Genomic DNA, 15,250 nt, shown 5'->3' on the forward strand with positions numbered 1-15,250 from the left:
GAGAGAGGGTCGTGTCTTTTTGTGGCTAGCTGGCGTTCGTGTATCCTAGTGGCTAACTTTCTTCCTGTTTGTCCTATGTAGTGTTTGCGGCAGTCCTTGCATGGAATTTTGTAGACGATGTTGGTTTCGTCCATGGGTTGTATTGGGTCTTTTAAGTTTGTTAGTTTTTGTTTGAGAGTGTTGGTGGGTTTGTGTGCTACTAGGATTCTGAGGGGTCTTAGTAGTCTGGCTGTCATTTCTGAAACTTCTTTGATGTATGTAAGGTGGTTAGGGTTTCTGGTTGTGTTTGGTCTGCTTGTCATGGTTTGTTCTTGAGGATTCCATCAAATAAGTTACAGAAATGACAGCCAGACTACTAAGACCCCTCGGAATCCTAGTAGCACAAAACCAACGTCATCTACAAAGCAGGAGACAACAACTTCGCTTCACTTGGAGGTCGCCACTGATGATGTTACCTAGCCAGGTAATGAAACGTCTGGATATCAAACCTACAGCTCAGCGAGCAAACCTACACATTAATTAATGTACAGAATGCCTCAGGATTCTCTTTAACCCTACTTGCCAAGGTCATCTTCGTGGGCCTTCTTGCTCTCCTAACTTCCTGCTTGCTTTATATTCCTCATGGATCCTGTCCAATTTTAGCTTCGTAAATGCTTTATATATGCTTATTTTCTCCTTTTGACTAAATTTGTAATCTCCCTCATTATCCAAGGGTCTGCTACCTTGCCACCCTTGTCCTTCCTCCTTACTGGAACATGCCAGTCTTTAAAACTCCGAACAGCAAGTCTTTAAACAATTCCCACAAGTCAAATGTGGTAATGCCTGATAACAGCTCCTCCCAATTAACATTCCTGCCCAATACTAATGTAATTTGCCCTTCCCCAATTTATTTCCTTGCCTAAAGGTCCTGAATTATCCTTATTTATAGCTATCTTAAATCTCAAGGAGTTTAAATCACTGTTTTCAAAATGTTCTCCGACTGAAAGGTCAGTCACCTGGCTAGGCTCATTAACCAGACAAGGTCCAGTAGGGCCCTGGCCTCAGTTGGACTATCTACCTACTCTTTCAAGGATTCCTCTTGGATGCACTTCAATTCTGCCCTCTCTAAGCCTCTTGCTCCAAGGAAGGCCCAGTCAATATTGGGGAAATTAAAGTCATCTAGTATGGCAACTCTTTTTATGGCATCTTTCCATAATCTGCATGCGTATTTGTTCCTCATATCTCAGTGGCTGTTGGTGGGATGCTACAGAGATTGATAATCCTATGAGATTGATTGTGCCCATTTTATTTTTGACCTCTACCCATTAGTGGATGAGCCCTCCACAGTATGCCCTCTGAGTGCAGGTGTAACATTGTCCCTGATTAATAATATAACTCTTTCATCTCTTTTACCTTCCTCTCAATCGCATCTAAAACAATAAGCCTCGGAACGCTGAGCAGTCCTGCGCCTCTCTCAACAAAGTTTCTGAAATGGCCACATCATCATATTCCCATGTACCTATCTAGGTTTTAAGCACACCTCCCTTACCTTCAATTCTCTTTGCGTTGAAAAACAAAAGCACTTCAGCCCATCAATCTCAGTGCTCATTTACCAGTCTCTGCCTATCCTTCCTTTCTGACTTATTGGTCCTAACATGTACTTGCTGACCTGCTGCCATGAATCCCAGTCCCCTGTCACTCCAGTTTAAACCTACCGAGTAGCACAAATGAACATCCTTTTGAGGATATTGGTTCCTCTCCAGTTTAGATGCAACCCATCCCTTTTGTAAAATTTGCTAAGGTGCTATGAATGGTTAATCCTATTCTTTTCCTGGAAGTACTATGGGCTGCTGGTTAATAAACGTGGTTGCTTGCAGTGCAGGTCACATATTCTGTTTCTCCTGAATACTCCTACAATCAGGACTCTTTCTCAATACTGCTGGTTCAATGTTTTGCCTCCCAAAGCAGTTATGCAAATTTATATAACCTTCAACAGTCATACTATAAGAAGAATTTGATGAAGGAAAACTATATTAGCAGTTTGGTACACGTCTGATATAGGAAAAAAACCCAGCAAATAAAAACATTAAAAGTCACAAATTAAAGAAACTTTTCATCTAGTTGTGATACAAAAGAAGAAAATTAAAATGACAGTATTAATGCAAAATTTGACTACGAGAAAATAAATGGCAGAAAAAAAAAATAATGACTGCTCTACAAAAACAGTAAATAAATCAGTTTGGAATTCATTTGTTATGTACCATCAAATTAAAAATCATGTTTAAAAAGTAAAATTAACATTTTTTCTGTTATGGAATTTTAGAGCCGAGGACAAGTAGGGGACACCCAGTTGTAGGTTAGAACAAGGACTTATAAACAAGTTGGCTTGTGCACTTGAAAGGCTCTCTCATTGATAAAAGTTCTTAAAGAAAATGTCCTCTCGTGTATCTGGATCAGATTGTACATAGCTCATTTGCTCATAGTGAAACAAAGAGAAGTACTTTCAAAATAAATTGTAGGGACATCCACAGCCAGTTATTACACTTATACCAGTGGTTGTGATGGCGTTACAAATAATCTTGGTGCTTTGAATCTTTCTTGGAAGGTGGAAGGGTTGGGGGTTTGGAAGTCTACTAAAGTTCCACCTGCATTTGATGAAGTTCTGCAAGAATAATGGTAAACAAAAGTTGTAATGCTCCACATAATTATAAAAACTGCTAAATCCCATTATCAAATGATTATATATTTATTTCAATAGTATCATTAGATTTCTTTAGTTAGTGGTGCTCATTTCTTTGGCTGGTGGTGCAGATTTCTGGCAAATATTTCTTCTACCACTGAGAATAAAACAAATGAATTGGTCATTGCTTTGGATCGAAAATTATGGGTTCAAAATAAATATCTTAATTACTACAAGCTCCAGTCACTACATTTAAGATAATTCATTGTCAGTAAAGTACTTTGTAGTGTAATACACATAAATGCATGTTTTTCTTAACTGGTGAAAATAGTCAAACCACTGGGAGACAATCAGCATCTAAGAGCTATTAAAAAAGAGTTGATGCTTTCAGAAGAACAAGAAATTCTGCAAAATTATAAAGTGAAGACAAATGGGTTGCACAATGAACTGAATAGCCATGAGTATATGCCTACAATTTCCCAGACAATCTCATTTATGCTCTGAGTGGTTAATGTTAACTTTGGAAAATTGACAGTGAGTAAAAGAATGCATTAGCTGACAATGGTACTACAGACATTTACAGTATGTACAAAATAATTAACATTACTGTACCTCATGAATGTATGTTCTTCGCTGAACTTCTGGGGAACTTTCAGGTGATGAAATGTTCTTTGGACAGGTCAAAGGAAAGAAGCAAAATATAACAATATTAATGGATATTTTAAAACTAGACAACCATTAATTTATTTATGACATATATTAATGTTATGTATAATAATGTATAAATTAATGTTTACTGAATAACTTGGAAACTCATTCAAAAACAAGCTTTTTTTACGCTATATCAGTGTTTGAAGGAGCTTGCTATGCACAAATTGACTGCCATCTTTCCTAGGAGAACGTGAGGACTGCAGATGCTGGAGATCAGAGCTGAAAAATGTGTTGCTAGAATAGCGCAGCAGGTCAGGCAGCATCCAAGGAGCAGGAGAATCGACGTTTCGGGCACAAGCTCTTCTTCAGGAATAAGGGCTTATGCCCAAAACGTCAATTCTCCTGCTCCTTGGATGCTGCCTGACCTGCTGCGCTATTCCAGCAACACATTTTTCAGCTCTGCCACCTTTCCTACACTACAATAGTGACAACACTTCAAAAGTACCCTGATAGCCATAAAGTGCTTTGAGATAATGAGTGCTAGGGTCTTCTTGAGCCTTTGCAGTCCTTGGTGCACGGGTAAGCCATAGTGCTGCTAAAAAGTGAACTCCAGAATTTTAACACAATTGCAGTGAAGGCATGATGATACAGTTCCCAAGTCAGGATAGGAAGTGATTTGGAGGGAACTTGCAAGTTGTGAAGCTCCCCTGTGTCTGCTGCCCTTGTTCTTCGAAATAGAAGTTTATGATTTATATCTTAGATTTACATCTAGAAGAAATATTGTTTGCTAACATTTACCATAAGCAGCCTAGGAACAAAGCCTAATTTGAAATCACATGACAAGAGAAAGAAGCCAACGTGACATGGTAAATGAAAGATTTAGATCACCAATTTTTTATTTGGTATCTTGCCAATGGTCATTTTTCATGGATCATTGTTCCCAAACAGCCATATTCCATCAAGGAAGACCAAATGTCCCATTGGGGATGTTTCTGGTTATTTCATTGCTTAATAATATGGCAAGCTGAATGAGCCCATTAACTTACCCTCATGAACTCTAAACACCTCCAAAATAATGGAGAAAGCTAGGCAACCAACCTATATTTATGTCACATTTCAGAAATACCTTCTGAAATGAAAAGCACTGCTGGCAAAATACATGTACGCAATCTGGAGAGATCTTCCAACTGTACTGCACAAATATTCAGAATGCATTTTTACAAATTCAACTGGATAAAAATGAAGGTTGCAGAAATCTGAAGGCACTACTTTCATCAAAACAATTCAGAGACTGATCTAGGATTGGTAACATAGATCCCCAGAAAGCACAACACTTTATAAAGCAAAATACAGAAAATGCTGGAAAATCTCAGCAGATCTGGCAGCATCTGGAGAGAAATCAGAATTAATGTTTCAGGTCTACTGACCCTTCTTCAGAACTAATGGCAGCTAGGAAAAGGATGGTTTTTACACAAAAGATGGGGTGGGGGAGGGGGAGGTGAGAGTAAATGATAGATGGACAGAGAGCCCAAAGAGAGAGGAAAAACAGTTGGATAGACAATGTCAGTTGAAATTAAAAGCTGCTAATGGGGACACAATTAGTAACTGACAATGGGTAGTGTGTGGTAGCAGCCTGTGTAATGACAAGGCCTGGTTTGTGGAGGTGGGAGAAGCATGGGGAAAGGTGCTCAAACCCTAAAAGTGTTGAACTTGATATTAAGTTAAGGTTGCAGGGTTCCTAAATAGAAAATGAGGTGTGGCTCTTTCAGCTTGCGCTAGGCTTCACTGGAGCACTGCAGCAAACCTGAGAAAGAGATTTTGGCCAAAAAACACAATGGTGTGTTGAAGTGGCAAGCAACTGAAACCTCAAGGTCTTTTCTGTGGACAGAACACTGGCAATGTATGAAGCAGTAACCCAGACTGTGTTTTGTTTCCCCACTATATAAAGCTTTATATACTTCATAATGCTTTGGATAGGCTTACAAAACAAATACCTTCATGTCAAAATAAGATTTTGAAGGGTGCGATTCTCTCTTTCCTATTTTGAAAGTTGTGTTATCCTACAGAAATTCAAAAATTCTAATACATGAAATTCCCAGAATCGCCTTGAATTCTGCCTCCCAAAGGCAGACCTGGGCTCACTGACTGCTAATGCTTTACCCTTGACTGTTATCTTGACAGTGCGTGTCAGTGGTGGTTTGCTGCTAACTTCCACTTTAAGGGACAGAACAAAGAGACAGGTCCCAAATCTGCCTCAGCCAAAAATCAGGAACCAAACTTACACTGTTGCCATCATTATGAATCACAGACTAAACCATCTAATTAATTGAACTTATAATCCAAAGTGCAATTATTATTTAAAATCACCACTGCTTCAAGAAAAAGTCTTTGGCCATATATTTAGCATGAACTAAATTAGCTGTTATTTAATTTCCACTTTACAAGACAATCTATTAATTTTTTTTATGTTTTCAGTGCACAAATAGTCAATTATGGAGATGATCTTATCATATCAGGCATAGTATTACCTGAAAGCAAAATACAGCAGGCTCAATTATAATGTAATGGTTCATACAATACTTCAGCAACATCAGTTTCCTATTAAGGATCAACTCACCTCAAATTGCAGGGAATTTCCTTGAAGGTTGGGTGTTACGGGTGTCACAGGTGAATAAACAGGCTTGTAGCCATTTCTACAGGATTCATCCTCTATTTTTCCTTTTGTTGGAGTACTGCACATTGAAGGATCTGAGGCTGTAATATCAACAAATGGGGGAGTCGTCTGTGGAGAAGGGTTTGGAGTGGAGGGTTCAAGTAACCCAGAATCTGTTAGGTGGCGCAATCTCCTCTTCTTTAAAGGGGTAATTAATTCTGTAAGACAAGGCAGAAGATGAGAACAGAAAACCACTTTCGGAATTAAAGACAAGTGAAAATCTGAATAATTAATCAATTAATTCACAAAAAAAGAAGAAAAATCAAAGTTAACACATTTTGTATAAGACCCAGGGAAGGAGATGCAAGCCTCCTTTCAAACATTTTCTCGATGAAACAGACTGATTAAGATGCAGTCTCCTATAGTTTGGATAGACAAAATGGATAGAGAGTAGCTGTTTGGCAGAACATATCCACTGAGCCCAGAAGCATGACCCAACATTTCAATTGCCTGTCATTTTAATTCTGCAACCCACTTTCCCACTTTGACTTTAGCCTCTCCCACTGTTCCGATAAATGTAGAGGTGAAAAGTACCACTTCATTTCTCAAGTAGGCATTTTACAGGCATCTGGACTACATACACAGTTCAACAATTTCATTTGACTGAAGCAGTGTCATGCCCTGTAGGTAACAATTCTGTTATTCCATTTACACTCCTCTCGGAGACAACACCTTCTGTTTCTTGCTCAATTACCACCTCCTTTTGCATTGCTCAGTCATCTCTTTTATTTAGTCTCACTTGTTCTTTGCTCTCCCCTCCCCGTATTCCTGCCATTGTAGTGACTTAGAAACCTCTACATCTCGAATTTTTCTCTTGTATGACAGATATTGAACTGAAATTTTAACGTTTTCTCTCTCCACAGTTGCTGTATAATGAGCATTTCCAGAACTTTCTGCTCCTATTGTGAATTTTCAGCAAATTGTAGTTCTTAGCATTTGTATGCATCAACTGACAGTAGCATGCTCAAGGTTGGACTGAACTGATTCAAAGCAACTATCATACCAAACACAAGAAATTTAACAGCATCAAGGTTCTACTAATTCAAGGTTAAAAAGCTACTTAAAATCTAATTTTAGGATCACCACAAATTAACTACACCCCTTGATGGGAGATTATAGGAAGGTATCCCAAGTTTTATAAAAGCAAGGACCTATCCCAAACAGATATGAAATTTGGAAAAACAAGTAGAGTTTTGAAACAATTTCATATATGGAAACTACACAATTGAAAAATGGAATCTATTACAATTCTGGTTTAAATAAATCACCAGCTTGTTCCAACTCTAATGTTTCAGTTCATTATGACATTAGTGCATTTCAATACCTGTTAAACAGCAATTCCCACTGAGTACAGTTGTGCCTGGGCTGTTAGTTTCTCCACTCATTGCTGGACTTAGAGAGCCATCATAAGACGTGGAGTCAAAGGCATCAGCAACTGTTGAAGATGTTTCATCCTCCAAGGCCTGCTTTAACCAACGCTTCACAAAAATATAGAAATGAAATGCTACTCAATATAATGACAGAAAACAAGACAAAAACAGAAGTCTAGCATTAAAGTTATCAGTTTTTCGGTGTTTGAATTAATATTCAGATAAATGAGAACTTTTGACAGATTCAAGGCATTGCCCCTGTAAAACAGTGTAGATTCAATTCTGGGGACAAAAAAAAAATTATTTAGAGTGGAAATTCACTTGCTTTGGATACCTGGGTGTAGATAGTGGAGTCCTTAATTATTTCAAAATTATAGGAAACTTCAGCAATTCCACATTTGTTCAATAAAAATCATTGTTGGGTTACGAATGACACCAAGCTAATTCATAGTCTTGACATGAAAATAAATTTATATAACCACAGAAAACAAAAGAGACAAAATTATTTTACCTTTTTACATGATCCAGCTTTTGGTTCCAAAGGTTCTTTCCGTCTTCTTCTTTCTGACAAGAATGGGGAGCAAAAGCGAATATAGTGCTTAGGGGTTGTATAAATATGGGGACTGTGTGTAAGGCCAGGTAATGAATTCAACTGTGTAGCTAAAACCTCAGGGTCTGTTGTTATCCGCAGAGGTCTATCTAAAGGGTTGTCTGTTGGTTTAACAGCTTTCTCATTCAACCATTCACTGACCAAGTGCTGAAAAAAACAACATATTAAAATGATTAATATTGCTAGAAAACCAACAATAATTATAACATTTAAAATAATCTTTGTATTTGCTTTCCATCTTATTTCCCAACTTAGGTCAGGTAGGAATGAAACTTAATTTAAAAAGGAGAAAGGTACAAAAATGTTTTTTTATTGGAAATTTAAAAGTAGGAAGTAAGTGTTTGTAAAATAGGAGTAAGGTACAAATGAAATATTAGCATTTTTTTTAAAAAAAACAATTCGCTAGTTAATGTGACATACGTACTATGTGATTGTATTACCAGTGCTGAAGACACAGTATATTTTGATAATCCTAATGCAGACACAATGAGCTAAATGGCCCTTTTCTGAACCATAAAAATAGATTCTATGGGCCAATTTTTTTAAAGGCACAGAAATTTTAATAAGATAAACAGACATATCAAATACATACACATATACCTTTTTTGTCTTGGGGTACTTTGTTGTTGTTTTGTTACTGGTTGGTGATGGTGTTCCTGCTGCTTCTTCTGTTGTTACTGTGGTGGTTTCTGTTGTTGTTGACGGTTCTACTTCAATTGTCTCTTCTTCCATGTTAGCAGCATCACATGACCTGGGTGTTACTTCAGGAAAAGAATTTTCAACCTCATTCTGTTGGTTACTGGAGATATCGACTTCTGGAGAAGATGGAGGAACATCTGAGCACGTACTAACAGTTCTGTGCCTTCGACGTTGCTGTCCTATGTGAGTTCTACTGCGAGAAAAGCTTTTCCTCTGTTTTGCTCTGTTTACCCTAACAGGATTTGGTTTGCTTAAAACTTCTTCCTTGACTGAATCCTAGAAGAAATATGCACATGATGTAGTAATTCAAATTTTATACACCTGTTAAGGAAATAATGCTTGATGAAATTCATCATTGAAGGCAAAGAATCAATTCAAGCACATAACTTTTCATAACATTTATTCGAGATGATGCTGGGATAAATCCTGCTGGGACTCAGGATTTAGACAGTTCCGACCTTTTGAAGTGAAACTTGCCTGAATCCTAACATGTTAAATTTCAAGCTGATATCTGTGTGGTGCACATAACAGAGTATTTGTGGCCTTAATCAATATTGGTGACAAAAATGTATCTCCTTGATGAATGATAATTAAAGATTTCAAGAGAAGTAGCAGAACAAAGGATGAATTTTAGTCAAGTGAGCTACTTAAAGAAAAACAGAGGCGGAAAGAAAGAGCGACCAACATGACATGAAAGACAGAGAGGGAGACACACACACACACACAAAAAGAAACAGAGTAAGGGAAGGAATGATGAAAGTTGGGGAAGGAAAGGAGTACCATAGGGAGGGTAGGAGAGGGGCAGAAAAGGTGCCGAGGAAAATAGCAGTAAAAGAGGCCAGTTAGACTGCAAAGGAGAGACAGCAGATTTTTGAATCTTTGAACAAAGCAATACCGTATTGTATGAACGTTCCTATTGTGATGAACATCTCAATTGGATAATCAAATTTGAATAGTTGTGTTGCATAAAAGATTTAAACTTATACTTTTCCATATCAAAGCACCTAATGCTGTAAATTACCTGAAGGACATTTAGCTGTGGCCTCTCTTGTCTGTGGGGAACGTGCTTACAGTGATGTTTTTCCTTATTGCCAGATGTCAGTAATTACATATTTTTTGCCAGCTTGGGCTCATCATATCCTTTCAATTTTAATAGTATAGTGTCCTAAAATTAATGCTTTCCTTGTGTGTTGTTGTGTTTGTTTAACCAAGTGACGATGTCTATTAAAGATATTGTTGAGTTTTGCTAAACTTGCTTTTGAGAGAGTCCAAGTATCCATAGAATCATAGAAAAGTTACAGCATAGAAACACGGCATTCAGTTCACTGTGCTGGCTAAATAAACAGTTTTAGATACTTTTCTTTCAATCTCTCCAGGAACATTATTCCACACCTCTGGAGCAGGTGGAATTTGAACATGGGCCTTCCAGCTCAGAGGTAGGGACATTATCAAAGTGCCACAAGAGCCCAAACAGTCCATTCAAATTCCACTTACCAAGATATAGTCTCATAGCCCGGTAGGTTACAGCACTTCTGGTGCAGATTCAAGTTTATTTTAAATAGGCTAAGGGTTTCCATCTCAACCTCTGACCTGGAAAGCGAATTCCAGACACCCACTATACTAAGTGGAAAAAAGTTTTCATGTCCTGTCAAATCTTTCTACTAATCACATTAAATCTATACCCTTTGCTAAGTGACATCACTATTCGGGGAAAGTGTCCCTGCTAACTCAACTCAAACTCTATTATTCAATCACCTCAAATAAATCACCCCTTAATCTCCCCTGTTCCAAGGAAAATAACCCTTGCCTAACAAATCTTCCTTCATACCTGCAATTTTCAAGCCCTGAAAAATGTGTTGCTGGAAAAGCGCAGCAGGTCAGGCAGCATCCAAGGAGCAGGAGAATCAACGTTTCTGGCATAAGCCCATCTTCAGGCCCTGGCAATATTCTTGTAGTCTCTTTTGTATTCCCTTCAGAACAATTATGTCTTAGCTGCAATGAGAGCCCTAGATAATAGACAAAACCCCAGTATGTCTTACCCAGTGTCCTGTATAGTTTCAACATTACATCCCTGCTCCTGCATTCAGTATCTTGCCTAATGAAGAAAAGCATCCTATATATCTCTTTGCCATCTTATCTATTGATCCTGCAACCTTTTGGAGAGACATGCATTCTAAGGTCTTTCCCTTCTTCTAACAACTCAATACCAACCTGCTTATTGTGTATTCTCATTCTTAGTTGGACCTCCGTGAATGCATATCCTTGCATTTCTCCAAACTTAAATCAAGTTGCTACTTTTCAGCAACTCAACAAGCCACTGAAATTCTCCTGCTATTGATATTCTCTTCCACACTGACTACTTAGTCAATTTGTGCGTGCCCTGCAAATCTCCCAGTCACGCCTCCCACAATTCAAGTGAGATCATTCCTATATACCACAAAGAGCAAGGAACTCAAAACTAAACCTTGTACAACACCGATGGTATCTGCTTTCCATCTGCACAAACACCCATCAACCATTGCACTTATTCTCTGTCAATGAGCTCATTATGGATCCGACCCACCACTTTCTGCTGTATCCCAAGGGCTTTAAATTCTTCGTCCGCCATGTGGGACCATGTCAAATATCTTTCTATAATCCATACAGATAATATTCAATGCACCATCCTCATCAATCCTCCTTGCTCACAAAATTTGAAGTAGTAGGATACAAATTTCCTTTAACAAAACCATATATATCAACAAAAATACATAAAGTAATGCTGGCACATGCCTATATGACGTAAGAAAGGAGTTACTGAAAATAAAAGAGGAACACCCAAAACCTAAAATGTAGTTTACGATAAAATTTGACTAGTCCTCCAAAATAAAACCCTCAACAGTAGAATTTTGTTTTACCTTAATCCCCTGAACCTAACCGGCCAATTGATAACATTTATTGATACACAAATGGTTTTTGTTTTCCACAAGAAAATTAGCTTATGGAGTACATTTTTAAAATCACATTTATTGTCTGTTGAAACTCTAACAAGGTCTCATGTGATGCAGACATCAGATAGTTTCTCTTGAGTCCTTCACCATAAGACCATAAGACATAGGAGTGGAAGTAAGGTCATTCGGCCCATCGAGTCCACTCCGCCATTCAATCATGGCTGATGGGCATTTCAACTCCACTTACCCGCATTCTCCCCATAGCCCTTAATTCCTCGAGACAACAAGAATCTATCAATCTCTGCCTTGAAGACATCTAGCGTCCCGGCCTCCACTGCACTCTGCGGCAATGAATTCCACAGGCCCACCACTCTCTGGCTGGAGAAATATCTCCGCATTTCTGTTCTGAATTGACCCCCTCTAATTTTAAGACTGTGTCCACGGGTCCTAGTCTCCTCGCCTAACGGAAACAATTTCCTAGCGTCCAATCTTTCCAAGCCATGGATTATCTTGTACGTCTCTATTAAGTCTCCCCATAATCTTCTAAACTCGAATGAATACAATCCCACGATCCTCAGCCGTTCCTCATATGTTAGACCTACCATTCCAGGGATCATCCGTGTGAATCTCCGCTGGACACGCTCCAGTGCCAGTATGTCCTTCCTGAGGTGTGGGGACCAAAACTGGACACAGTACTCCAAATGGGGCCTAACCAGAGCTTTATAAAATCTCAGTATCACAACGGTGCTTTTTATATTCCAACCCTCTTGAGATAAGTGACACCACTGCATTCGCTTTCTTAATCACGGACTCAACCTGCATGTTTACCTTTAGAGAATCCTCGACTAGCACTCCCAGATCCCTTTGTACTTTGGCTTTATGAATTTTCTCACCATTTAGAAAGTAATCTATGCTTTTATTCTTTTTGCCAAAGTGCAAGACCTCGCATTTGCTCACGTTGAAGTCCATCAACCATTTCCTGGACCACTCTCCCAAACTGTCTAGATCCTTCTGCAGCCTCCCCACTTCCTCAGTACTACCTGCCTGTCCACCTAACTTCGTATCATCTGCAAACTTCGCTAGAATGCCCCCAGTCCCTTCATCCAGATCGTTAATATATAATGCGAACAGCTGTGGCCCCAACACTGAACCCTGCGGGACACCACTCGTCACCGGCTGCCATTCCGAAAAAGAACCTTTTATCCCAACTCTCTGCCTTCTGTCAGACAGCCAATCCTCAATCCATCCCAGTAGCTCACCTCGAACACCATGGGCCCTCACCTTGCTCAGCAGCCTCCCGTGTGGCACCTTATCAAAGGCCTTTTGGGAGTCTAGATAGACCACATCCCACTGGGTTTTCCTGGTCTAACCTACTTGTCACCTCTTCAAAGAATTCCAACAGGTTTGTCAGGCATGACCTCCCCTTACTAAATCCATGTTGACTTGTTCTAATCAGACTCTGCTCTTCTAAGAATTTAGAAACCTCATCCTTAATGGTGGATTCTAGAATTTTACCAACAACCGAGGTTAGACTAATTGGCCTATAATTTTCCATCTTTTGTCTTGATCCTTTCTTGAACAAGGGGGTTACAACAGCGATCTTCCAATCCCCTGGGACTTTCCCTGACTCCAGTGACTCTTGAAAGATCTCAACCAATGCCTCTGCTATTTCCTCAGCTACCTCTCTCAGAACTCTAGGATGTATCCCATCGGGGCCAGGAGATTTATCAATTTTAAGACTTTTTAGCTTTTCTAGCACTCTCTCTTTTGTAATGGCAATCATACTCAACTCAGCCCCCTGACTCCCTTTAATTGTTGGGATATTACTCATGTCTTCCACTGTGAAAACTGACACAAAGTACTTGTTAAGTTCTCCTGTTATTTCCTTATCTCCCATCACTAGGCTTCCTGCATCAGTTTGAAGTGGCCCAATGTCTACTTTTGCCTGTCATTTGTTTCTTATGTATTGAAAGAAACTTTTCTATCATTTCTAATATTCCTGGCTAGCCTACCTTCATATTTGATCCTCTCCTTCCTTATTACTCTCTTTGTTATCCTCTGTTTGTTTTTGTAGCCTTCACAATCTTCTGATTTCCCACTGCTCTTGGCCACTTTATAGGATCTCTCTTTTTCTTTAATACATTTCCTGACTTCCTTCGTCAGCCATGGTCGTCTAATCACTCCCCGGATAATCTTTCTTTTCTTGGGGATGAACCTCAGTACAGTGTTCTCAATTATACCCACAAACTCCTGCCATTTTTGCTCTACTGTCTTCCCCGCTAGCCTCTGCTTTCAGTCTATTTGTGTCAGTTCCTCTCTCATGCCCTCATAATTACCTTTATTTAACTGTAACACCATTACATCAGATTTTGCCTTCTCTCTTTCAAACTCCAGACTGAACTCTACCATATTATGATCGCTGCTCCCTAAGGGTTCCCTTACTTTAAGATCTTTTATAAAGTCTGGTTCATTGCAAAGCACTAGGTCCAGAATAGCCTGCTCCCTTGTGGGCTCCATGACAAGCTACTCCAAAAAGCCATCCTGTGAGCATTCCATGAATTCCCTTTCTTTGGATCCACTAGCAACATTATTTACCCAGTCCACCTGCATATTGAAGTCTCCCATGATCACTGTGACCTTGCCTTTCTGACATGCCTTCTCTATTTCCCAGTACATGTTGCGTCACTGGTGCTGACCACTGTTAGCAGGTCTCTACACAACTCCAACCATGGTTTTTTTTTGCCTTTGTGGTTCCTCAATTCCACCCACACAGACTCCACATCATCTATGTCATTCAGTGCCATAGATTTAATTTTGTTCTTAACTAACAAGGCAACCCCACCCCCTCTGCCGACCTCCCTGTCTTTTCGGTAAGTTGAAAATCCTTGGAGGTTTAACTGCCAGTCCTGACCCCCCCTGTAACCAAGTCTCTGTGATGCCTACCACATCATAATCATTCACTATGATCTGTGCCATTAGTTCATCTGCTTTGTTATGAATGCTACAAGCATTCAGGTAAAGTGCCTTAATGCTAACTTTCTTATCATTAGAGATATTGGAAGTCATATGATGTCCTAAGTTATTCTTGCTTTTTTCTGCATTCCCAGTCTGCCTCAATTTTAAATCCGCCTGGACACATGCTATCCTGCTGCTTATCTTTCAATTTAACGCCATACTCCCTGTCGCTTTCACTTTCCCTTCCCCCCAACTCAGAAGTTTAAAGTCCTACTGACCACCCTATTTATCGTCTTCGCTAGAACATTGGTACCTGATCAGTTCAGGTAGAGACCATCCCAACGGTACAGATCCCCCCGTTCCAAAACTGATGCCAATGCCCCAAGTGGAATCCCTCTTTCCCACACCAATCCCTTAGCCACATGTTTACTTGCCTAAGTTTTTTGTCCCTATGCCAATTGGCAAGTGGCTCTGGCAGTAATCTGGAGATTATGACCCTTGAGGACCTATGCTTCAATTTCCTGCCTAATTTCCTGCCACCAAGGCCACATCATCCTGATTGTTATAAAATTTAAATGACTAAACTATGGAAAAATATTGAAACCTTTCTCCAGCAGACATAGCTTAACTGTCAGGGTTCCAAGTCTATATGGAGTATTTGGC

At 39.4% G+C, this 15,250-nt stretch overlaps 1 protein-coding gene across 5 annotated transcripts in view; it reads right to left on the minus strand.

The window, feature by feature from the left end:
• Positions 1–15,250, minus strand: part of kmt2e (lysine (K)-specific methyltransferase 2E) — a 124,982-nt gene that overhangs the window by 24,054 nt on the left and 85,678 nt on the right. For all 5 annotated transcript variants that reach the window (XM_060842798.1, XM_060842799.1, XM_060842800.1 and 2 more), the window contains 5 exons: positions 8,604–8,978; positions 7,905–8,150; positions 7,348–7,501; positions 5,928–6,181; positions 3,272–3,328 (listed from right to left, as the gene is read on the minus strand). In XM_060842798.1, the coding sequence (XP_060698781.1) occupies positions 3,272–3,328; positions 5,928–6,181; positions 7,348–7,501; positions 7,905–8,150; positions 8,604–8,978 (1,086 nt within the window). The remainder of the gene's footprint in view (positions 1–3,271; positions 3,329–5,927; positions 6,182–7,347; positions 7,502–7,904; positions 8,151–8,603; positions 8,979–15,250) is intronic.

The sequence above is a fragment of the Hemiscyllium ocellatum genome, chromosome 23, assembly GCF_020745735.1.
Source record: "Hemiscyllium ocellatum isolate sHemOce1 chromosome 23, sHemOce1.pat.X.cur, whole genome shotgun sequence".
Taxonomy (NCBI): domain Eukaryota; kingdom Metazoa; phylum Chordata; class Chondrichthyes; order Orectolobiformes; family Hemiscylliidae; genus Hemiscyllium; species Hemiscyllium ocellatum.